A 26,835-nucleotide genomic window follows, 5' to 3' on the forward strand; every position below is an offset into this window, starting at 1 on the left:
TCTCATCTGGTGTTTGTAACTGATTCACCGCCATGTTTAGATCTCGACTTCTCGTTATAAATTAACATGCAATGTAGAATCAATACAATAAAATGTTTTTTTTTTTATTTTATTGGTTGGATCACGTTGGGATTTTTAATTAGTTCGGCGAAAATAATAATGATAGGTGGTGTTTTTTTGTTGGGATTTACGGGGAATCAGATAGAGAAGAAGAAGAGATATAAAATGCAATAGAAACAAACGTTAGAGCAATGTCTAATGTAAATATTACGCGTTACTAAAAGAAACCATAGATTTCCTAAAAAAACTTGAGGAATTTCGTGGAAATGTCAAGAAAGTCCAGCTCAAACAGGAAGTTTTAAAAGTTTCTACTTATACGTTGAAATTTTAATTTTTTTTTCATGTAAAATGCTGAAAGAAAAATGTTATATTTTTGGCAATTTGAGAAAAAAATATTAAGAAGAATAAAAGAAATAAAATGATAGAGACGCATAAATAAAAAGTGTGAAAAACTCTTCTTCTCATCATCCTCGATGATTGTTCATTTAGACTTTGTCCAACTCTTGTGCTGCCTCTTAGTAAACACAGACACTGTTGTATCATCAGCAAAGAGAGTGCACTAGTGCGCACACGCTAATATTTAAGCTTCTCTAGAAGAATTTCATGGTTTACACAGTCAAAGGCCTAAATCACAAGTTAGTTATGATGCTGGTCGTGAAGGCTGTCCAGGCAACTTTGAATTAGACAAAGAGTACCCAAATAAGAGCTTCATATACATGCAAAGATCAATGGAATCACTTTTAGAAAGAAAAATCAATTTTTTTAACAATTTTGTTCTCTTTTAATTTTAAGAAGAAATATCACCAACTTTGCCATTTTATGAGGTATAAAATATTCGTCTAAATATTACAAAATCAACTAAGGGGCATAAAAGTAGATCATTCCTAAATTTGGAGGATTTTCATGAATGACAATTTCCTTATACATCAAAATTATTCAATGAATATTTATTTTATTTTTTAGAACTATGACTTAAAATAAACGTAGTTTAATTACTATTTAAAACTCATAGCTTGCTTAGCTGTAAAATTTTTAGCAGGTAAAATTTTAATATTCAAAAAGAATAATTTTTGAAAAACGCTGACCTGCTTGTCCAATAAATTTCAATGAAAAATCTATGCATACATTTTCAGACGTGTGAATTTTGTGGATTTTAAGTTTTAGTCATTTAATGGCATCCCAAGCAACATATCATATATTATTATCGTTAAATATATGCTTATTCAACGATTTTTCAGTGAGTATTTGGTTTTGCTGTATATTATTATGGTCAACGTATATTTATTAAATTGTAGAATATACGTATATTATATACTATTCCACTTATCAAAGGGAGAAAATTTCGACATTTGAAAAAATTGACACAAAATTTACATATCATAACACTTTAAATATTTGATGAAATGACCGATATCACACATATGCCTCTGTGTAGTATACGATATACTTTTCATACACGTATATATCTTATAGTAAACAAAAAAAACATTTTAATAAATAAGCACATTATAGCAACATATTTCACTATTAAAATCGAATTCACTATGAAAAATTATATTTGAAAAAATATTGTCAATTTGACCATTTTAAAAATGGTCTATTAACTTACGCAAAATAAGTGATCCAAATAAAAAAAAAACTAAAAAATTCAAATTTGCTCAAAACTAAACAAGGATTTAAAAAAATTAATTTATTTAAAAAAAAATGCAGTTGTGTACAATTATTTTTATTAAAAAATATTTACAAGCCCATACGGACGCCACTGCTAAAAATTAATTTTTTTGTACGTTAAAAAGATGTCCCCTGGTGCACTAAACACATCTGTAAATTAAAAAAAAATATCTACATTGATAGTAAAGTTATTAAAAAAAAATAATAATTTTTAACTCCCTGTAAATCCGAATGTACGACGTTTAGAACATACATTTATATGAAAGTTGTTTCTTATTTTTTTGGTAAAGAATCACCCTGTAAAGTTCATTCAGTAGCAATAGGAATTCCTTAAAAAACAAAATTATTCCATGAAGATTTTTAAAAGTACTATGACTATTAAAATACCTATGGTCTCATTATTTTTTTAAACCCAAAGCCTTCTTAACCTTGAAATTCTCAGCAAATAAAATACTAATATTTGAAAAAAAAAATTAGTTGAAATATTTTTGAAAAACCGCTGACATGCTTGTACAATAAATTATAATAAAAAATCCATGTGTGTATTTTCAGGCGTTTGAATTATGTAGTTTTTGAGTTAGTCATTTAACGAAATTTTCAGAAAAGTGATTTTTCTTAAAAATTTGTAATTTTTTTAAGAATTCTGATATTTAAGTTTCAAACAAATATATGAGAAAGATATTTTTAAAAGAGTTTCCTTAAAGTTGCGTTTTTTTTCTTTATAATTTTAATGCACAAAAATAACATAATTTTGAACTTAATTTTAATAACTATAATTTCACTAAATTGTGTCTATAATTTCACAAAAGCATATTTTTAATTATTTTCTCCAATAAAATACCTTTTACGACAACTGAAGAAAATTTAAGAAAACATAACAAATTTCTGGAAAATGTCAGGACTCAATCTATCCATATTCCGTTACCATAATTTTGCTGATACTAATGATGCATCTGCTACAGATCTTATTAAAATATCTTCTTTTTTCCCCAAGACGGATTTTTAGCGGCAGATCTTATCGAGCAGTTTTCATTTCAAGGATCTCAGATGCAATTGCTTAATGGTATTTATGATTCAATTGAAAATCCCCAATTAAATTAAAAATATTAAATCATTTAAGAAATTATTTTCGAATAAAGACACACGTGAGAAAAATGTCACTTTCTTTCGAGTTGAACTTTGAAACAAGAAAAAAAACCACTATAGAGTTTTCGTACCACGCATACTCTAGTTGATAATACGCATCCACAAAGACGCCATACAGTGCGCACAGAAGAAGTTATTGCTGCTGTGGAGCATAGTGTTGAAGAGGACCCGAATGAGTCGATTCGCCATCGTGCACAACAATTGGGGCTGTGCCCATCCACTTGGTCACTGTGGAAGATTTTGCGGCAAGATATTGGCTTGCGAGCTTACAAGATCCAACTTGTACAAGAACTGAAACCGCGTGACCATTATGCGCGCCGTACGTTCGGTGAATGGGCGGAAAACAGTATTCAGCTTGACCCATTTTTTCAATCCAAAATTTTGTTCAGCGATGACGCTCATTTTTGGTTGAACGGCTTCGTCAATAAGCAAAATAAGAAAATCCAGAAGCTTTTGTTGAGACGCCCTTACATCCATTAAAAGTCACAGTTTGATGCGCTTTATGGTCAGGAGGAATCATTGGCCCATATTTTTTTAAAGATGATAACGACAAGAATGTTACAGTCAATGGAGAACGTGATTGCCGACTTTTTTGTTCCTCAGTTGAACCGACTTGATGTCGGCAGAGCTTTGGTTTCAACAAGATGGTGCAACATGCCACACAGCGCGTGACACCATCAAATCACTATCAATTTATTGCGGGAAACATTCCATGATCGCATAATTTCACGCAATGGACCTGTGAACTGGCCTCCACGATCGTGTGATCTCACACCCCTGGATTACTTTTTTTGGGGATATGTGAAGTCACATGCCTTCAAAGATAAACCACAGACGTTGGATCACTTGGAAGCAAACATTCGCCGCGTTATTGCCGAGATACGGCCCCAGATGCTTGAAAAAGTGGTCAAAAATTGGACTTCCCGATTACGCTACATTCGAACCAGCCGTGGCGCTCATATGCCCGAAATCATTTTTAAGCACTAATGGCATAACAATATCTTTTAAATAAAACCAATACCATGTCAATACGTTTTTTTTTATAGTTTTATTTCACTTCAAATTTGTATACCTCTCAAAAAAACACCCTTTATTTAAGATTTTCTAGAAGAATTGTATTGTTTACACAGTCAAAAGCCTTACTGAAATCACAAAACAAGTTATACTGCTGGTCCTGAAGGCTGTCCAATATACTTTGAACTAGACGAAGAATACCCAAATAATTATAAATATAAAGACCATTAATTAACTTGACAGATAAATAATTTGCATTGATACATAGTTATTTATGATCTTTCTTATATGTATAAGACATGCAGAAACAAAAAAGGAATGTGAAAAAAATGCATAAAAAACTATTTTGTGTTTTAAAATATTCACATAAATGTTCGAAAATTAACTAAAAGGCATCAAAGTAGAAGATTGGAAGATTAAAGGAATATCTTTTCATGTATACCAATTTCCTTAGACAGCAAAATCATTCAATTAAGTTTTAGTATAAATAAATATTTTCAAGTGTTATTAATATTAAGATAACCGTGGTTTTAATACTTTTTTAACCTTGAAATTTTCTTAATATTTAAAAAAAAAAATTGCCGAATATTTTCGAAAAACACTGACATGCTTACACAATAAATTTTAACAAAAAATCCATGTATACATTTTTAGGCATTTGAATTATGTGTAAAAAATATTTTGCCTTAAAGATATTCGATTACCTAGGTGCATAGTTCAAAAATTCTAATGTCTATGTTATACAATATATTTATATATGTGAATATATAAAATAAATAAATAAAAAATTTATTACTTTTTTTAAAGATTTTGATATTTAAGTTTCAATTAACCAATTCTTACATTGCATTACGTTTCTATTTCTATATAATTTTTATGTTCAAATATGATTTCATTTTAAACTACTGGTCCACTAAATGGCCCCCTGCATCATTCCATTTTGTTAAGAATACTTATACATACTTTACAAAAAAGAATATTTTTAATTATTATTTTCCAATAAATATAAAAATAACTCTTAGGGCAACTGAGGAAAATATGAGGAATCTCAACAAATTTCTTGAAAATGCCAGGAAAAAGTCTATACATGATCTCTAGACTCTTTTGCTGCTAACTAACAATATTAGAAATAGTAAAGGAAGATCAAAGGAAAAATAGCTTACTGGACAATGTGAAGAAGCTGAATATCTCAGTCGTCTTAATGATAATTTCAGTTTATTTAAAAAAGTGAAGAAATAGATGATATATATCAAAAAGAAGCAGCACAGATTATTAGAGATAAAAATAATGAAATACTAGTGGATGCAAATATAATAAATATGCAATTAAGCTTTTTAATGATAACCGACCAAACAACACAAGTTATATTTAGTATACAAACCTTGGTATAAAATTGTCAGCACCAAAAAAACGATGTTTCATCGATTATGAGAAGGCCTTCGACAATGTAAAAGGTGACCTTCTAATAAAATACCTTAAATTCCTGGGTGTAGATGGTAAAGACATTCAATTAATTAGCAATATGTACTGGAACCAGAAAGCAGATATTCGATTGAGCAATTTGTCAATAACCGAGCAGTCCGATATTAAAAAGGGTGTAAGGCAAGGCTGCGTTTTATCACCGATGTTGTTCAATCTCTACTCGGTAAGAGTGTTTTTTAAAAGAACCTATTTATATTAAGAATTACCGAATCACGTAAATGAGCCAAGCACAAGATTAGGCCTAAAAATCATTATGAAAAAAAAACGAATTTTATGGTCGTGAGTAAGACTGATATTCGGAATTCAGGTAAATGCGAAGAGCAAGAGACGCAATTTAAGTATCTTTGATGTATGTAAACCCAAAATTCGCATACAGAACAAAAGATTAAAACATTTAAAAGCAACCTTCGTCTAAATAAAGAATTCTAAAATATTACGTTTGGTCAGTCTTTTATATGGTATAGAGGCCTGGATATCAAAAGTAAGTTTCATAAATAAATTGTAAGCATTCGAGATGTCATGTTTGAGAATATTATGGGTAGAGCACGTAAGAAATGAAGAAGTTCTTCGAAGAGTAAAAATAGAAAAAAGTACGATTTTCTAAGTAATAAAACGTAAAAAAAATTCAAACTTAGGACATGATGTGTCCTAGGAGGAGAACGCTATGAATTGAAGCGCCCTGTTCTTTAAGATAAGATCAAAGAAGGAAAGAGGGGAATAGGAAAAAGAACGCTTTCAGGGTTTCAGAATACTAGACAATGAACGGTGATCAGTGGTTTTCAAGAACTCCAAAATGATGCAATGGACAGAAAAATATGACGGACGCCTATTCAAGAATATGCATGGTACTCGGAGAAAAAGAAAACTTTAGAATTCTGAATAAAATGATAAATCAAACTTAACAAAAAAATAATGTTTTATGACACAAGTGTGAAAAATTTTAATTTCTTTTCTTCCAAGTTGAACTTCGAAACAAGAAGAAAAATAACTATTTGCCCATGGATTGAATCAAATGTTTTTCATGATATTTTTTACTCAAAAAAGTTCATGTTTAACCCATGGGCAAAAAAATAAACTTGTATTCCTTCAGCTAATATTCATTGAACCTTGTTTTATAGACCAAGCTTACAACTCGTTTCTTATCCTAATATCTTGGGCCTACATTCTGTTTACCATAAAATTAAAATTGAAACCAGGATATCCTGCCTAAAAAAGATCCGTCAAAACATTCGTTTTCACTCCTACGTAAACCTCTAATCCTCAAATAATGTTTTCAAACAAATTAAGCTGTTAAAAAGCTTTCGTTCGGGCGTCAATTGTATACTGTGAAACGCAACTTAATATCCTTTGTTTACGACCGGGTTCAAGCGAAATAAACGCACAAGTCTGGAAATGTGAAAAACGAAAAATCACGTAAAATTGTTTTTGTTCGAGATTTATGCGTCAATAATTGCATTTTGGTCCCGTATTTCAAACGTTTAGTTTCGAAATATTGTACAAGTGATCGATGAAATTTTCTAATGTAACGTAGTTTATAACACCACCCTAATTATTTAAATTCTTGTGTAATATAATTATAGTTCTTTATTGAAATATTAATTCTTTATTTAATTTAACTGGGTTTGCCACCCATCTTAGTCTATTTATTGGAAAAAAAAAAGAAATTGGTACCCAAAAACTAATTCTTTAAATAATAGTTCGCTAGGGTGAAAAATTAAATACACAAAAATCTATTTTTGATTTATATCGACGTCTCCACATATTTAATAATAATAAAATACTGTTTATTTCAAAATTAATTTTACAAAGGAGCTATAAATGTATTTGGAAACACGATGAACTTTTCTAGTTCAGACAAAATAAAGTATTTAAACAGTATTATAACGAAAAACACTATAAACAAAAAAGAGTAAAAAAGCAAAAAAAAAGAAAAACCAAAAAGAGAATTAGAAGTATTGCGGCTTGTTAGGAGACTCCAAGACTTCATTTTATACTTAATTTTGAAATAGGGTTTTCTCGTAAATTCAAGAGCATATAATTGCTCTGTACATTTTTGGTGATATATAAACCAGAGATCTTTTAGTAAATGAGAAGTTTATTTAAGGAAATGGATTAATACTTTGGTGTCTTGTTGCTTTAAGTAGTTCAGGTCTTCCAGGTCTACTTTAACTAATCTTATTACTGCATAAGAGTCTTATCACTGAATTTTAATAAATATGTTGAATTCGAGAGACTCCTGCCTTTTGAAACAGGTCAGTTAATAAATATTTTTTATTTTTAAATAGACAAACCAAATACAGATACAAAGTCAAGGTTGTTTTTTTCGAGGACTGTCTTAATGTATAATATTTATTTAAAAATTCACAATTTCTATTTGAAATAAAATCAATATTAACATCCTATATAAGTAACTTAGACAGTCATAATTATGTAAACATATTGTAGTGAATCCTATTACTATCCTATAGTGCTCTATTTTTGACCCCGTCACAGCTGTCATTTTTAAAAATTAGGCAAGTATTATCTGCAAAACACTATCCTTTGGAAAAACCGAGAACAAACCATTAATATATAGTGTAAATAAAAGAAGCCCAAGTAGAGTATCTTGTGGCATACCATACTCTACTGCACGTATTTTTTAGAAACGATTTTAATAATTGATTTGCTAATTCAATTATACCCATATCTTCAAGAGTTTTTAGCAGAACACCGTGAGGCACATTATCAGAGTCCTTTGCTAAATCATAAAAGGTGGTCATTAATTTTATGCTTTTTTTCATATCTTAAATAATGCTGTTAGTTACTTTTATAAAAGCATCCTCCGTGATGACATTTTCCAGAAACCCGTATTATTCATAAGATATTAAATTATACTTATTTTATTATTTATAAACTGAGTAAGGCGAAATTTTAAGCACTATTCAACTAATTTACTAATAGAACTAGTCAAAGCAATTGGCCTTTAGTTAAATGGTTCTTTTTTATTACCAGACTTATATTGACGGATAATAATGGTCTGTTTAAGTATATCAGGCTCAATTCCTCAGCAAAAAATTAGGTTAATTACATAACAAAGAGGGTTTAAAAGGGCTTTGTAATTTATATTAATTATTCCATTGGAGATATTAAAAACGTTGCCAGATGTTTTATTTTTTAACAAGTTATTAATTTTGTAAAATGGAACCCAAAGAGAAATTATGTTCGGTCTCTGCACTAGGAAAATAGTTACTCGATGAACTTTTAATTTTTTCAGCTAATTTAGAGCCCTCAGAGCTAAAAAATAATTAAAGGCAATTGAAATCTCAGTATTAAGCGATTCCTGTGATTTAGTTTTAATATATTTATTTAAAGTAATAGTTTTCCTTTGAAAGATTTTCATTGGTACATTTATTTAATAGTCTGCCAGGTGAACTTAGAATCCTTTGAGTGAAAGGCGACTAAGCTTTAAAAATAAAAATCCCTTGCAACATTTAATACTTTAGTTCGCGATAGTCGATAAACTGAGATTTGTAATCAAAATTGAGGAGATTTAATGATGTACGTTTTTTTTTAATAATCGCACTTTTTTATTAAATTAAAAGCCTAGTTACGCTAGGTTTTAAAATCTTGCGTTTGCATTTACGATACTTCTCAGAAGTACATGTTGTAATATGAATGGATTATATTCTTAAAATTTAAGGCACATACATTGGGATTTTCTTGACTTAAAACATCATGCCAGTCTTCAACACTTAGTCTTATACTAAGCTGAGATTTAGCCAAAGGTTTAATAATTTTTCAGAACTATATTATTATTATAAGTTTAGTATTATGATATTAAATAGAGTAGAGAAATGATCTGAGAATCCTCCCCTTAAAAGAATTGCTTTGATCTGAGGACACGGTACGTAACAACGTAAGACATGCATCTTATTATCCAGCGCCAATATTACTATTACTGGTAAAACCTTTAAATAGCATTAAATTTAAGTAAGAATTTACGATATTATACCTCTTATTTAACAGATTTATGTAAATTTTTTATTGATTTTATGCCATGGGATGAAGAAAAGATAAGATACACATAAGCACACTACTTAGTAATGTGATTAACAGGATTTCAGCATTATTTTTTTTTAACAGAAAATTATGTTTTTCAGCCCTTTTCTTTAACTTATTTTTTTTTCTTAAAAGCCTGTTAACTATTTGTTATATTTGCAAGAAAAAAATTAAAAATTAAGAAACAGGCACTGAGAGTGGAAAAATAAAAAATTCAATCTATATTTAAACATTTTGATTTTCTGTTAATGATTTAACTACTTAGATTCCTGAGTCGAATCGTTATCCCAAGTAGGTTTTTGTGTTTTTTTTCTTAACTTCAGTTCATAAAACCGCTAATAAAACCAACATTGGTTTTAAATTCCAAAAAATAATTGGTTTTAATTCAGTTATAGCCAAAACAAAATTTATTCCTTCATTCCATATTCTAAAATTATAATTTTACTGCAACGCACGTAATAAAAATAAAAATAATCATAAAGTAGAAATTAAATTAAAGAAAAGTTACAAATGAAAACAATACCAATTTTTTAATAGCAATTTAAACCAATTAATACCAATTTAAAATATACAATTTTTTCTAAATTTTCATTTATTTTTTTGACTCTCCATAATTTAAATCTACTAAAAGTTTTGGATAAAATCTATTAAAATAATATTTCCAAAACATTGCCAGTATTTTGAATACCCTGTAAGCATTCTTTTTTATTATTCATAATGGTTCGTTCTTCTAGAATTAATATTTTATATTAAAAACTGGATTTATAAATAAGCATAATTTAATATTAGGTGAAAATTATATACAGATATAGGGAGTTTAGGAAAAATTGCACTACGGAGGATGCTCTTATAAAAGTAACTAATTGCATTGTCTCTAGTTTGAACGAAAGCATGAAATGTATAACAATCTTTATTGATTTAACGAAGGCGTTTAATATTGTACCTCACGGTTTTCTGCTGAAAAAATCAGTTATCCAAATAGTTTCTAAAAAATGGAAAACAGCGAGTAAAAGTATTAAATAAACTTTATTTTTAGCAGATATTGTCTTTAACGATTAAAAAATTTGACTTTTCATTTATGATAGCCATAATTTTCCAGTTTTATGTATTTTTTATTAAATTATAGAGTATTTAAAAATCGAATAAAATATCTTAATCCTTTTAAAAGATTTCTTAAAATCCACAACATATCCTATTGATAAAATTATTAATAATCTCATGACATAACCTAATTAATAAGAAAAATTAAACACTTCTAGGCGCCAAATACTCGTACATCCGTGATTCGAAAAGTAAACATTGCAACATCGCGAATTCATAATAAACTTTTATCTTATACCGCACCCTTCCCACGTGTATTGAATAAAGATAACAGGTGTGTATAAATTATTCTTTATTATAAGATAAGTCGTTATTAATATTTTAAGTCATGTGATTATAGTAGAGGCGTAAAAAACGGTTTATGATGTTGAAAAATTCACTTACTCGACTTTTTTGCGAACGTATCCTAAACATGGCACCCACCAGTAGCAACAATAAAAAAATTCCAAAAAATCACAGATGTTTCGAAATTCCTTTCGGGAAATATCATATTTTCCGTGCACCATTCGCACTATATTAAATTGGCACCGTTTTTCACTAAAAAAATCCAAAATACGGACGTTTTTAATCAATTTCACGAACAACTGATTCTTTGCTTTGCCTCTTGACACTTTGATGTTTTTTGCGCACATTTCGTGAATATTATCAGATGATAATGAATTTTCAAGGATCAAGTTTTACAATAGCTGAGATTTTTATTAGATTATATTAACATTATTGTGACGAAGGAACGAATAAATACCTCCTTTTAAGTTTTTTTTTTGGGAGGGTTTTTTCGGCAAATTATTTTTAAATTTATTTCCAAACAAACTCGATAATTAGATCAGTTTTAGACTATAATTATTATTCACCTCAGGTTAAAGAATCATAGACGAAAAAAAGCGCAGAAATCGGAAAAAATTACGTACATCAATCGCAGTGCTTTTTCCTAAAGCATATTTAAAAGTCCCTGATTGGAAACACTCCAAAATGGAATACCATGCTAGTTGTGGTCCCAATTCTTCACTTAACAGTCAATAGCATAACAGTCAAACGAGAGTTTCTTACTTAACGTTGAAATTTGGTGTTTAAAATTCAGCTCACCTTGACTTAGTCACTAAAGTATCTGGAAGAATATTTTCGTCCAACATCATCGTTTTTACTTTACTTAAGTTTACGCAAAGACGATTAGCGTTGACCCATTCTTTAATAAGGTTCAAGTCGTTTAGACTTCCCAGATCTTCCCAGATCACTGTTTTTCCAAAATATTGAGAAAAAATGGTGAAGAGTACAGTGATTTTAAGAGAGACAAAACATTGATATGAAGCAAGAATAAGATTGGATCCAAAATAGAGCCCTGCGGAACTCCAGGAGTGAGCCACACCCCCAAAAGCCATATCTTTCAAATTTTGCGAGTAATATTTCGTGATTCACACAATCAAAAGCCTTGGGCAGATCACAGAACACCGCTGCACATCTTTAAGGAAACTCTAAATGGCAAGTTAAAAGGGTCTTTCGAGTCTCTACCTTTTGAAATTGAAATGCTTCTATATTGATTGCTTTAGCTTATAAAATTCTGGTTGTTAAAGTGAATTTTTCAACATAGTTCAATGAGCGGAATATCCGAATGTTTTCCAGAGCTTTTCTTTCTTCATTTTTTTTTTAATTGTATGGGAAAAGCTTAATTGAACTTTTCTCACATAAAAACTGGCAATTGGATCTGAAGTCAGATGTAAATTATTTCCAATTTGCACCACTGCATAAATAATTAAACCTATTAAAGTTAGCTGTACTAATAATTCTACTAGGATTCTGCATGGAGGCTCCAGCAAAATTTTTTAGGTAAAAACCCGAAGATACTACATTTTCGTAATTAAAACATAAAGAAATAATAGTGGTAGAGAAATTGTAAACACTAAAAAAGGTTTTTCTCTATTAAGTGGTTAAATGCTTGATGAACTGCTTTAAATTGGTTATTAAAATTCTAGAAGTCCTTAATTTGAATAAGTGTCCCACCAATAATTAAACTTTTTCCTAACTGACATTGCCCTCGGTTTATACTCATTTAGTTGAGAACATTTATCTAACTTTAGCCAGTGTTCAGTAATAGAAACAATGTTTGGATAGGATATGCTACACTACCTAAAAATACAAAACTGATACACTTATTAATGTAAGTTAGAAGATGATATAATAAAATGCTGTAGAACCTTAAAAAATTGTACAAAATCATTTATTTTTCCCAAACCCAAAAATCGTACAAGTATGTAATACTTTCATGCTAGTCATATGTAAGCTGCATAATTACGTAAAGAAAAATTAATTTAAAGAAATGGGTTAATTAAAAAATAAAATGCAGTACAAAATTAAAAAAATTGCTAACTCAATAATAAAAATAATTTATTTTTGAATAAAATTTTCCAGACCTAAGAATCGTAAACGATATCAATAAACTGATGCTAGTAGAACGCATGATTAAGCAAGAAAAAAATATTTTAAGACAATTCAAACAATAATTAAAAAATAAAATGCTTATAAAAATAATTTTTAGACTTGATTATCCATCTCAGATCGAAAACAAAATGGTGAAACTAAAATTTTATTAATTTTACATTTTAAGTGATTTCCAAAAACCTGGATAACTTTTTTGTCCCTGCAAATAGAAACGTGAATGAGCAATTGGCATATGAACCATAGGATTTTTTATGTAAAAAAGAAATTTTACGAGAAAAAAATATTTTAGAAAACTGATAGTGTTACTTCTTTGGATGTTTTATATCTTAAGATTTTTAAAAATTTGAATAAATTCTTTTCTACTGCAGATAGAGACATGATTTAAAAACTAGCGTATGTAACAAATAATTTTTAATTTCTTATAAAAGATTTTATTTTATTTTAATTAAACAAAAAAAAATGTATTAAATACGAGGTTACAATAAAAAAAATCTATAGGAAACCCAGAGAAGATTTTAAAAATTTCCATAAGCAGTACTTGAACTACACGTTCTTTTTTTTTAAATTTTGTAGAACCAATTTTGAGCATGTTAAAATTTTAAATGAATTTAGAAGATAAATTTTTTTTATTTTTGAAAAAGTGTAGCTATAGCAATTATTAATAAAATTAGAAAAAAATGAGGTATATAAAACTTGCTTAAAATTATGCGATCTTTTGTTATAAAAAAAAATTGATTATATCTCTTACATGTGAGAGACATTCTCGAAAAAGCCATTTTTCTCAAAATCTGCGTGAAACCTATTTTTTTATATTCTTGCAACAGATCCCTTTTGTAGGTACCTAACACAACGTATTTTATATATCTTTCTTAAAAACGAATAGGAATCGAAACTATTAGCATTTTTTTTTATTTTTTAGCAAAACACGAAACAATTTCAATAATCCTAAAAATTAGCTAAAACAAGAAATTTTTCTTCCTTTTTTGAAATCTGGAGAGGCAAACAAGAAAGTCTAAAATAAAAAGTTTCCATTTCCCATAAAATAACCTGGAAAATTACATTCTCACAAATAGCACCTAGACTATGAAAAATTTGAAATACAAACATTACCCGAATCGGCTTTTCGGATCTTTTTGAATAAGTTTTAAGTCACATTTTTAATTAAAGAGGGGAAATCTTCGAAAAAAATATTTCAGTTTTTTAAGGTAGCTACTAAATATTTTCATTTTAAAAAATCACATTTTATTTTTTAACAAAAAATATATGCGTTTAAAAAAACAATAATAAAAGTTATTAAGAATTATGGGGTTTTTATGAGAGAAAGAAATTTTGGTTTTATTTTCCATTCAATGACAGAAAATCTCGAAAAAACTCAAAATCAAAAAAGTCGAATTTCTCAAAATCCTTAAAAAAATATTTTTTTTATTATTGCAATAGTTGCCATTTTTGGCTACAAAATAAAAAAAAATCAACATACACTACCGACCAAAAGTAAAGAAACATTTACAAATTTAACAATAACATCTTAACAAACAAGATATTATTTTACATTTTTAGTAGAAAATATTTAGCTCTATTATTGCAGCATAAAAACACATCTTTCTTGTTTGTATTTACCTTATCAGTTGATCAAAAAATTATTTATCCTATTTTATGCGGACAAAAGTGAATAAACATTCCAAACAAATCTTATTTGGTAAAGTGATTATTTATCATTAGTTTGATCTTAACGTTGAGTGTTAAACTGTTATATACGATTTGTGCAAAATGCCTCGCGGAATAGATCTGAGTATTGATCTCCGAAAATTAATTGTTTAAAAATTTCAAGCTAATGTAAAACAAAGTGAAATTGCTAGGCAAATTAATCGTAATAGATCCGTAGTTTCAAAAACTATTGCTGCTTTTAAAAAATATAATAGTGTGACTACCCGTCCAAGGTATGGACGGCCAAGGAAAACAAATAAAGTTATTAAGAGAAAAATAAAAATGTTAGCAACAGAACGTCCCTTTATGCCCGCCACAGAAATTTATAATGAAATACCTGGGGTTTCGGTATCTGTGCGTACTATTCGTCGTCGTTTGACTGAATTTGGACTTTATAGCCCTGGTCCAGCCAAAAAACCATTTATTTCTAAAAAGAATAGATTGGCTAGACTCCAATTTGCACAGGAACATCTTGATTGGACAACCCCAAAGTAGAAAACGGTTCTATTTTCTGATAAAAGTAAGTTCTGCCTATTCGGATCTGATGAAATGAAATGGGTTCATCGTACTGCCAATACTAGACTTAATCCAAAATACACCAGGGCAACTGTGAAACATGGAGGAGGCAATATCATGGTTTGGGGTTGCTTTTCCGGATCAGGAGTAGGACCATTAAGAAAAGTTGAAGGAAAAATGGACAGATTTCAATTTTTAAGAATTCTTCAGGATCATATGCTTCCATACGCAGAAGAAAATATGCCGCTTCGATGGTCGTTTCAGCAGGATAACGATCCAAAGCATACCGCAAAAGTAGTAAAGAAATGGTTTGAAGACAAAAATGTGCCCCTTATGAAATGGCCCGCACAAAGTCCGGATCTAAACCCGATAGAAAACCTATGGGACCATTTAGATAGGAAAATCAGACAAAAAAATAAAGATAAATTTAGAAACCAGGATGATTTGTTCACAGCTCTTCAAGAGCAGTGGAATTCCATTTCGGCAGATTATATTGACAGCCTAATGAACTCTATGCGAAGTCGGTGTGCTGAAGTTATAAAAAATAATGGTTTTACTACACATTATTAGTCTTTGTATGTACAACTAACTAATACATTGTGTATAAAAAATAAATAAAAATAGTGTTTCTCCACTTTTGTCCCCTGTAAAAACAAGAATAAAATATATTAGTTGTCACTTGTTTTTCTTAATTTTTTATTGAGGTACTGAAGACTAGAAACAAAATTATATTTAAAAAAAAATAAAAAATTAATGTTCAAATACACTAATATAAAAATAAATACAAAAGACACTTTATTTCTCCACTTTTGTCGGGTAGTATACCTTAAAAAGAAAAGTTTCCATTTACCTAGAAATGAAAAAAGCCTGAAAAATAAAATGCCCTTAGGGAGCACCTAGACTATAAAAATATTGAAATATTACAAAAAAATTACCAGAATCGGCTTTTTGATTATTTTTTAATAACCTTTAATGTAGGTTCACATCTTCAATTATAAAGGGAAAATATAGGGCAAAAAAATATTCAAAGTTTTTTAAGGTACACAGGTAATAAAATTAAAAAAAAAACTCACTTTATTTTTTAGCAAAAAATCTATGCGTTTAAAAAATTATAGAGGCTTTATTAGAAAAAGAAATTTTGGTTTTATTTTTCATTTCAAGTAAGGAAATCTCAAAAAAACTCTAAATCAAAAAAGTCAAATAATATATTTTAGATATTTCAAAAAGAAAAGTTGGCATTTACCAAAGCCAGGAAAATTAAATCCCCACATATAGCACCTAGACTATAAAAATAAAAAAATTACCAGAAACAGCTTCTTGATTTTTTTTAATCAACATTAAAGTGAATTTCAAATTTTTAATTAAAGCCGATAAAATCGACAAAAAGAATGTTTAAGAACAGAAAATTTCTAAATAATCAATGAATTAAATCAATGACAAATGAAAATAAATTTTATTTTTTTACAACAAATCTATGCGATTCTGAAAATAATATTTCAATTAAAAATGATTAGGAATTATTAGAACTATTATTAGAAAGAAAAATGTTGGCTTTATTTTCCATACCGTAGGAGAAAGTCTCGATAAACCTCTACGGTAAAAAAGCCATTTTTTGCAAGTGATGCTTTAAGCACAGTCTAACAATAAAAAAAGTTGAAATCTATATACTTTGCTTTAAGTACAAATCGAAAGTGTTTTATATATTTTTTCCAACAAGTGGGAAAGAAATAGTTAGCATTTTTTGAACTTTGGGCATAACACAAGACCCAAAAATTTATGAAAAATCAATAGCTTTTAGGAAAAAAAATAATATAATTAAATTTTTAAAAATTTATAATAATCCAAAAATTATCGATTTATAAGTATTTGATCATCTTAATCTAGTAGAAACCCAAAAAAAAATAAAACAATATCATAATGCAAGGCAATGCAAGCCGCTTATGTTCTAATTATGGCAAAAAGTGGAAAAAATAGGAAAAACCTCATAATAATTATCGATTTTATTGATACATGTATTTATTTATCTAGGTCACAGATAATATATATATAATTATATACTCTATATACTAAAATTTACTTATATATCAACAAAGTAAGCTAATAGTTACGATTAAAATTTAAATATAGATAGTTAAAATGTAAAAATATCGAAAACTAATAAAAATTAATAATCAATTAATATTTAATTAAAGGATGCAATTAGTTTATTATTAAAAAAAAAGCGGAAGCATAAAAGTTTTTCCCATTTATATTCTTTTATTATACCAACTGCAATATTTCATTTTTTTTTAATCTGTATATATTTTCAAAAAATTTTCCAATATTGATATTATTCCCCTGATTTTCTCATAAATTAAGAAAATCTAATTTTATTCAATTAAAATCAATAAACCTGTCTGTCAAATTGCATGTTAGCAAAATGGATTTAAAATCAAAACGCTGTCCAGATCAAAATAAAGGAAAATTTTGCCATTTCATGTTTACATATTCTGAAAATACAATTTTCCTCATTTTTATATTTTTTAATATATAAAATTACCCACATCGGACGTTATACATTTTATTGGTTTAAGGAAAAAGTATTACTCAACAATGTAAATAGTAAGTATGCTAAGAAGTTAGGTAAACGTCAGAAGCATGTTCATGTTTGCTTGCAAATTGAAAATTTCAATATTTAAATCGGATTTTATACTACTACGCATTAAAAAATGGCTAGACGATGTAGAACTCATTTAAAAAAAAAGTTATGTAAACTAAACATTGACATACATTATTTCATGTCAAGTATTCTAGAAATTACCTTATCTTAACACAAAATATAGTTTCCTTAGGACACATCTTACAAGAAAAAACCCACTTGAAAACGAATGAATAAACAATACCAGGAAATCTACTAATACTGAATATTTCTTGCTATTTAACATTGTCTCAAATCTGTATCTTAGTTGGATAATGGTGTGTTTTTTTAGTTCAGACTAGTAATTTGCCTAATTTTTTTTAAACTAATGAAGTATCATTAAAAACTGCTTAGTAGACATCACGCTATCTAATGTGAAGTTATTGTTACAACCAAATAGTATATTAACACTAATTTTAGAGGGATTTTAAAAGTTTTTTTGTCAATTTTGTTTATATTAAGTTATCGCAGCAAGAAAATAAATTTACTAAACTTTTTCTTGTAGTTTTGTGTTTGTTTTTTGGAGGTGGATGAGGCTATTTTTTAAAAATCCTTGGATAACTTTAAATGTTAAAACGTTCAAAAGGAATAAGCATTTAATATCGGAAAAATATTGAGAGGGAATTCAAATTTCTAAAAAATATAAACAAATAACTTTAAATGATTAAAAAATATTTAAAAGGGCTCTCTTCTTCTGCTAAAACTGGGTTTCGGCCCGATCACTTCACATTCGTTCAACTTGTAATCACTGTATTTATTTGCACGTTGTTTACGACTTTAGCCGGTCTTCTGGCATATCCGTAGTGGTTGTACACTGTATTGAATAATTTAACTAAAATCCCGATGTTGTCTTCATGGATCATTTTCAAAAGTTTCAATATTATCTAGGAATATTATCTGGTGCAATTGATTTCTCAAATTTTGCAGACTGCATGCTATGTAGGACTTTGTCTTGTAGGAATTGTCTTATTAATCTGATCTGTTGTCATCAAATAGTACAGCTATGTATCTACTTCAAGGTTCAAGTATTATCAACCAGCATATTAGTAGTTTTCCTCGTATATAGGCCAGCATCTTCCCTAACTTTCTTGTACATGTTAAACATATTGTGTTTCCTTTATAGCTCTTCCATTTCTCTGCATCTGCCTATCATTCATATTTTCTTAGCGTTCCGGATCTTCTTTCTAGTTTCCCTCTGTTTATTATCATCGTATTATGTTTGAGTCCTCTTCATTCCATAAGTTTTAGTATTTTCATAAGTGTTTGTTGGGTCTGACATTCATAGTTGAATGTTGATTAATGGACTTTACCGAGCTGCCTCTGAAACAGCTATATTCATATATCAGTGACGTTATCATTGGTCTCTTAGATTATCAATTATTGTCAGCTGGCGTTAAATTTAATGTTGTTAATAATTACCATAGTAGTAATAAAGAGGTTGATGACGACAACCATATAAGCACTTTACTCATATTGCCATTAATAATTCACATGAACTTGAAAATACTTTTTTAGGGTAGAAAACTCTTCCTGATTGTTTTTTGTTGTATGTACAATCTTCAAGATTAAGATTTCTTAAAAACTCACACTTTTCCGCATTTGGTTTTAATAACCAAACATTGGTTGCACCCAGAAGAGACCACTTAATCTATTCTAGTAGGTGTCAAATTTATGTAATTTCTATTTATTAATCGCGTTCAGCTTTCCAGGTATTGTTCTTGGAGCACTTAGAGATTTTACTAGTCAGTTTCCTTTGCATTATTCAATAATTTTGAGATGATTTTAATGTAAATTACAATGAACAAATCAATTCTTCTGTTCATAATAAATTGGGGATTAAAAGTGTTCAAATTTTAAGAAAATCTAATGCGGTCTAAATGCTTCTCTTTCTGATCACGAAACAGTACTGCCTGAATTTACTATACTTAAAAACTTCACTCACTCATTGATAAATAAAAGTGGCCGTATATTTAGCAAAAGGAATTTTACAAAATTTAGAGTTTTTTGCGAAGAGGTTACGTAGCCTTCAGCTGAATGTAAAAATCCACTTGAGAATTACGGGCTGCTTGACTCGGTTTGCCGATGATACAAGTATCTTGTGAAATTATTCTGACCCTCAGGCATTGCAAAATATAGCTAATGAAGATTTGCAAAGGATTAAAACATGATTTAATAGCTGATTTAATAGCATAATTTAAAAATTCCTGTCTGTAAAATAAAGCGTTTTATTTGGTATAAATGTGTACCGGTCCGGTGTATCAGGCTTCCGCAGTGTACCTAAAATATGCATTGTGGTAAATGTGTGGTTATGTTGATTTAGTTAGCACGTGTATTTAGTAGCAGCAGTGTTGCTGCAATAAAATTAGTTATTTAGGACACTCAAAGTGCTTATTTATGCAGTTTTTTTTATTAAGTTTTATTTATTATTCAATAGCAAGTGCAGTGCTGTTACAAAGGTACTTCAAAACTATATTTTATTTTTGTATTTTTTGGTATGTTCGTGTGGTACATATACTATGTACCAGCAGGTATTTATGATGGTACACATGTATACCAACAGGTCTGTAATTACGTTTATTTGATTTTAGCTTTAATATTGATCGCCGCCGTCCGCTTTCACGAAAAGAGCTGGAAAAGCTTATTGAAGAATCCTCAGATTCGGAACCATTTTCTGCTGGCTCCAGTGATAATTATGAACCAGATTCCGATGAAGAAACTGGCAGGGATACGTCCGATATGTCTTCGTCGTCTTTATCGGAAACAATGCAAACCACCGTGCAGCGAAACTTAGACATAAACTCTACGCAACCACCAGAGGTAATTGTTGATAGAAACCTAGTTCTTGACTGGGTCATTCCTGACGAAAAATGTGAGCCTGCTAAAATCCTTCCTCCTGAAAGAGAGTGTATGCTGGCTCCAGATATCACCAAGCAGTTGACACCTATGCAAATTTTTCATAAAGTATTTCCTCATTTTCTTTATTTGCACATTGCAAATTGTACACATGAACGTCTGAAAATCCTAAACCAATTAAAAAAAAGGAATGAGAAAATGACCGACAAAGGAGAAATACAGAAATTATTTGGCTGCATGTTCATTATGTGCTGCAATCGCCTTCCAAGCCTAAAAAATTATTGAAGCAAGAAGGAGTCAATGGGAAGTAGCACAATTCAAAAAACTTCTTCAAGAGATCGTTACATGACTTTGAGCTCAAAAAAATGCTTTAAAAAAATATTATATTGAAGATTTATTATCTTGTTTCAAATACACATTTCCAAAATGTCGCCAGGATGGCCAGTATCACAGTATCGACGAATCTATGACCAAATTCAAGAGTCAATCTTCTTTGAAACAATATATGCCCCTCAAATCAACCAAGAAGGGCATAAAACTATGACTTCGCTGCGATGCAGATTCCGGCTATACGTATGATGTCAATGTATATTCTGGAAAAGAGGATCCAATCCCCGCTAAAAATCAATCCCTAACTTTAGGAGAGCGAGTCGTAACAGCTCTTGCGTCTACAGTTAAAGAAAATGATGTTATGTTTTGATCGCTTTTTTACAAGTGTGAATTTGTTACTTTCACTAGACTATGCAGCCTTGGGAACTTGCATGTCCAATCGCAAGAATGGGAGACAAACTCCAAAGAGGAGAATCTCAATTTAGATGCACTTCTTCTGGATTACTTTGTGTAAAGTGGCAGGACACAAAGGAAGTTTTGCTAATGCGAAACTGTCATAAGCCCAATTTGACAACAATTATCAAAAAAAGCAAAACCGGTGAACAACAAAATATCGAATGTCCAGAGGCTATTTCTTTTTACAGAAAAAAAATGCAAGGGGTTTATCAATTTATTGGGCTATATGATCATGATCGAAAATGAGCAAAGTGGTGGAAAAAGGTGTTTTACACATTTCTCAATATATGTGCAGTAAATTCGTGGATAATGTATAATCAACTGAGACGTAAAAATTAGAGCATCTCTTTTCTTTCCTTCCTTACCATACTTGCAGAAGAATTAGTAGCAGAAGGTATACGACATACAATTACCATTACCGAAACAAGCAAGGCGCTCCTTCAAGAAAAAGAAAATTATACGGATCTTTAGCATTACATCTGCCTGTAGGGATCAACCAGAAGAAGATGCACTAGATGTTCTTAAGAGAAAAAACAAACAAGAACAAAAACTATTTGCCGAGAGTGCAATATTCCGTTGTGCAAGTTCTGTTTTAAGTTATATCATACCAAATAGTTAATTAGGTTCATTTTCTACTTTGCAAAGCCGTTTTTGTATTTATTTTTTTTAAATAAATGTTGGTATAGCATTTTTTTTTCTGTTTTTATGAAATTTTCGATCATACCTGTTGGTACACATGTGTACCATCATAAATACTTGCTGGTACATATATGAACCACTCCCTCCATCATTCCCTGACTATTCACAAAAATTTATATTAATAAAAACTCGTTGTTAGGCATCCTAACAATAATACTTTACACTATTTATTACTTAAACTAAGATATTTTAATTGTGGTTTTATTTTAATTTTAATAGTGTAATTTTAATTTTGGGACGAAAGGGTTAACCGATGTTATCCTTGAAAAGGAAATTAAATTAAACTAAAAGTTTCAAATTCCTTGGCGTTAAGATGGACAAAAAACTTAATTTTGAAAGTCACATTAGCAGTCTATCAAAGAAACTTTCTTCAAATTGATATGCATTAAGAGTCATCTCTAGAAAATTAGATCAAATTGCAGTTAAAATGGCATATTTTGTCTTAATTGACAGTAATTTAACATTTAGAAGTAAAGACGTTATTCGTTTATGATGCAAAAAAAGAATAACCATATGCCCATATAAAGTTATTCGAGATTTATAAAAAGTTTCAATGTTAATTAAAAAAAATTTTGGTAAATAGGGCATATTACTCTTTGGATGAATATTTTTATAATCAGTTTGCTTGACTGATATTTGCGTATTATTAGCATTTTTGTTTTAGATTATTCTTGACTTTAAGCCTATAATGTAATTAATTGTCAACGACAATAAAGCATGTGCATTGACTTTGACTACTAATCTATGATTTTCTATGTGTACTAGTGGCTTGAGTTCTTTTAGAAGTGTTTTTTGCTATTTTCAGTACCATTTAATTACCGATTCAGGATCAGGATTAATATTCAAGACCTCTACAAAATTAATTTGCTGGACTACCTGATTTCACGTTTTCTGAGAGAAGATGAGCTTCAAGCTGAAGCCGTCAAGAGATGAAGAAGCGCCTCAAGAACCGTCGTTTCAAGATTCTGGCAGTAATCATAGCATTATCTGATTTGGACTTCAGTGATGAATTTGGTGTAGTTTGTGGTGAAGAGTATGAGGATTCTGTTAATAGTGATAGCAATGAGAACCGTTCACAAAATCCATCAGTCAACTAAAGGGTAGCCACGACCGAAGATGTTTTATAGTAGATAGAGATCAACGAAAAGTCAAAAATCTTTGATTAGGGTTATTAAAGGTATGAAAGTGAATTTCCTGCATTTGAGGTATTTGGGCTTCTGTTCGACGATTCTCTAATCGGGAAAAATGATATTGTGGGAAATCTTCGGGCAATGGATATTGTGAGAAATGTATTAAAGAAACATTCTACAATGAACTGGTGAAAGCCACTTTTTCCTGAAGATTTCCGCCATTATATTGGACTTTTCATTCTAATGAGACCAATAAAAATGCCCAGCATCTACTATTAAGGGGAATACGCAACCATTCGATTCTCATGAGAGCAATGTCGAGAAATAGGCTTCAGCTGATTTTGAGGAACTTGTGTTTTTACAAAAGAGAACATGAAAAGACATGTCGTTTACACAAAATTGAAGAGATTGTGTGCCACATTAGAGAAAACATACAACAGGTGTATTCTCCCAAAGATATTTTGTTAGATGAAGCTTGATTACTTTGGCGTGGGTGATTGGTATTCCAGCAGTACATTCCAAACAAAAGTCCACAATACGGAAAAAAGTTATATGAACTTTGCACTCTTGGTGGATACATACTTTATTATCTGGTATCCACTTGAAAAGAAACAGGTGAATGCAGGTCACGCCCAATCAGTAGTTACGAAACTATGCGAGCCATACCTTGATAAGGGTTGTATATGGACAACTAAGAGTGTGAGGCTGCCACAGTTTCTACATGAGCAAAAGGTTGATGTAGTAGGAACTCTGGGAAAGAATCGAAAAAGGAATTCCAAGAAAGTTATCTCGTGTAAGCTGCGTAAAGGTGAAATGACTTTCCAGAGAGAGAAGAAGAACATGATTTTAAAATAGAAGAATAAGCGGGAAATCCTTCTTATATCGACCTTGCATAAACTAAGTGTTGAAAAGGTTATCGATATGCGAGGAAAAAAAAGGAGTTAAAAAATAAAGTGTGGAGTTGACATAAGTACACAGATGTTATCATATCACAGCACTCCCATGAAAACTGTCAGGCTAAAAGAAACGATATTAAGGTCCATTAAATAAATGTCCATTTTGAAGTGGAGTCAATATAATATTGAAAAGTTAGTAGGGAAGTCTTTTCTCCATCAATAAAAGAAACGAATTTGTTAATGCCGCTAAATTGAAAAAAAACCGTGGGTTAAAGGCAACAGACTTGGCCCAAAAATATTTGTCAACGAACAGCTTTTGCCCTACTATAAGCAACTTCACAAGAAAGCTAGGGAATTTTGTAAAAATTCGAACTTCAAATCTTGCTGGGTGAAGGAAATGAAAGTTTTCATAAAGAGGGATGTCTGCCAGGTTCGTTAAATACCTGGAGAATATTAAAGACACATTTAGTTTGGAAACCTAAAATGTCTTGAAGACCTAAAAGTACCAGGAAATTGAAAGTACTAGGCTATATCAAAATACCTTCAAGTACCTGGATGATATCAAAAACGTTAACAAATGCCTGGAAGATTAAAAAAAGTTCCTCAAATCCTTGAAAGATATAAAAGTTACTTCGAATTACTTGAAAGACGTAGTTGGGAACTATCCTCAACAATGAAGTAACCTCAATAAGAAAATAACCTCAATAATCCAGAAGAAATTCGGAATATACAATTTGATCTAATTTTCCAACTTTTCTAAATCCGCTGCTAAATCTCAAATCCAGTAGATCTTCTTATAATTTTGAGATTCACTAACTTGATTGCAACGATTTTAAAATTAAAAATACGAATACTTTCCATAAATCAATCTTGCTGATAAATAAAATAGAACTCGAAAAACTGACACATAAATAAAGTAATTGCTCACTAAAATACCCACAACCACATATTCTCAACTAATTTTGAACAATATTTATATCCATCTGTCAAGATTGTTAGTTCAACTAAATAATATGACTCCCACGATATGACAAAATCTTGATACACCTAAGAACAAGCAAAGAACTATTTCAGGATCGAGAATCTTTATTTTTAATAGACCCACTTTGTCCAAATAAAATGATTAAGATCGAATAGAAATTTATTCATTACATCTTAAATGTTATCTAAAGAGTAAATGATTACATGCGAACAACAAACAAACAAAAAAAAAACACAATCACTAAGCCTGTATTAAAACTTCTCAAATTGTTCATTATACATATTATGCTCGCTTACTCTCAGATCAAAATCCGGTAAATCATCAAAGTTCGAAAAATCCGTAATATTTTTGATCTTTGGTTTGAATGGGGGTTCCATTTGTTTATTGAAAATTGCTTCGAAATTTATGTGATGAAACCATTTGTGATATTTAATGTCACGGGGGCCATTTTTAAGGTTCCCAAACCTTCTGGTTAGGTCTACTTGTAATAAGTTTTTCACTATATCGCTTAGTTCGAACGAGAAGAATGACGGACACGTATATTTACAAGCAATAATTTTCTCATAAACGTTCATGGGATCGTTGGAGGTAAAAGGTGGAAAACCAGCGGACATTTCGAACAAGAGAACTCCAAAAGACCACCAGTCTACTGGTTTGCCATAGCCTTTACTGAGTATTATTTCTGGAGCGATATATTCTGGAGTACCACATAATGTCCATGTACGAGCCTCGACTATCTTACAAAACCCCATGTCAGCAATTTTCAAATATCCCTTATTATCTATCAGAATATTTTCAGGCTTTAGATCTCTATATACAACGTCACAATAGTGTAAAAATTCCAACGCTAAAAGAACTTGTGCTGCATAGAATTTTGACAAATGCTCGTCGAACTTTTTGGCTTTTCTTAAATGAGTAAACATCTCACCTCCGTTAATAAATGGCATTACTAAATAAATGTAACTGTTATCTTTAAAACAATAGTCGAGGGAGACCAAAAATGGAAAATTGACACACTCCAGCATTTTTTTCTCATATAACGTATGCTCGATTTGCTTTAGCTTAACTATCCGAATTTTGTCGATGGCCTTCATGGCGTAAAATGATCTTGTATATTTATGTTGCACTAAAAAAACTTTTCCAAAAGAACCAGTTCCAAGGGTTTTTAACCGTACGAAATCTTTCAGTCCTTCCGATGACGATGGATTATCCTCGGACCATTTCTCGTAAAAATCTTTGCGAAGCTTTTCCAGGATTTCACTATAACCAGCTCTGGATCTGCTTCTTCCAAATGATCCTGTAGATTTTAATATCTCCCTAATGTCGCCTGGCACTTTTCTGCTGGAACCTGAAAACCTATGCCTCCATAAGATATCCATACTTCGAACATTTTTATTTGTCATTGCTGAGTTTTCGGGTCTTTATACAGGAATTTTACAAAAATAATTTTAGATTGTTAGTTAATGTGGTGTATTTTCTGTCACCCATTTGTTAATGTCACAGGAATGACGTATTTAAGTCATGTTAAGAGATATTGGCTCTAAGCTCCGAGAAGAGTGTTCAGTTAGGTTTAATTATGTATAAAAGTCTGTCATCAATCAGATTTAATACACAAAAGTTAAAAGTTATTTATTTAATAATGTTCAA

At 30.0% G+C, this 26,835-nt stretch overlaps 2 protein-coding genes across 6 annotated transcripts in view; both read right to left on the reverse strand.

Annotated features, from left to right (window-relative positions):
• LOC126734538 (uncharacterized) overlaps positions 1-26,835 on the reverse strand; it is a 303,120-nt gene that overhangs the window by 33,815 nt on the left and 242,470 nt on the right. The window contains exon 1 of one of the 5 annotated variants that reach the window (XM_050438222.1): positions 10,897-11,159. The exons of the other annotated variants lie outside the window; for them this stretch is intronic. Within the exon in view, the coding sequence (XP_050294179.1) occupies positions 10,897-11,144 (248 nt within the window). The 5' untranslated portion in view covers positions 11,145-11,159. Of the gene's footprint in view, positions 1-10,896; positions 11,160-26,835 lie in introns of those variants that run through there. 5 annotated transcript variants of the gene reach the window in all.
• On the reverse strand, positions 25,330-26,696 carry LOC126734537 (cAMP-dependent protein kinase catalytic subunit beta-like). The gene has a single exon (XM_050438216.1). It carries the CDS (start codon positions 26,589-26,591, stop codon positions 25,440-25,442), a length of 1,152 nt encoding a protein of 383 aa, XP_050294173.1. The 5' UTR covers positions 26,592-26,696; the 3' UTR covers positions 25,330-25,439.

The sequence above is a fragment of the Anthonomus grandis genome, chromosome 3 (genome assembly GCF_022605725.1).
Source record: "Anthonomus grandis grandis chromosome 3, icAntGran1.3, whole genome shotgun sequence".
NCBI classification, from domain to species: Eukaryota; Metazoa; Arthropoda; class Insecta; order Coleoptera; family Curculionidae; genus Anthonomus; species Anthonomus grandis.

Bases quoted from the DNA above. Each gene is read 5' to 3' on its own strand.
- LOC126734537 (XM_050438216.1), bottom strand. From the start codon at position 26,591: ATGACAAATAAAAATGTTCGAAGTATGGATATCTTATGGAGGCATAGG.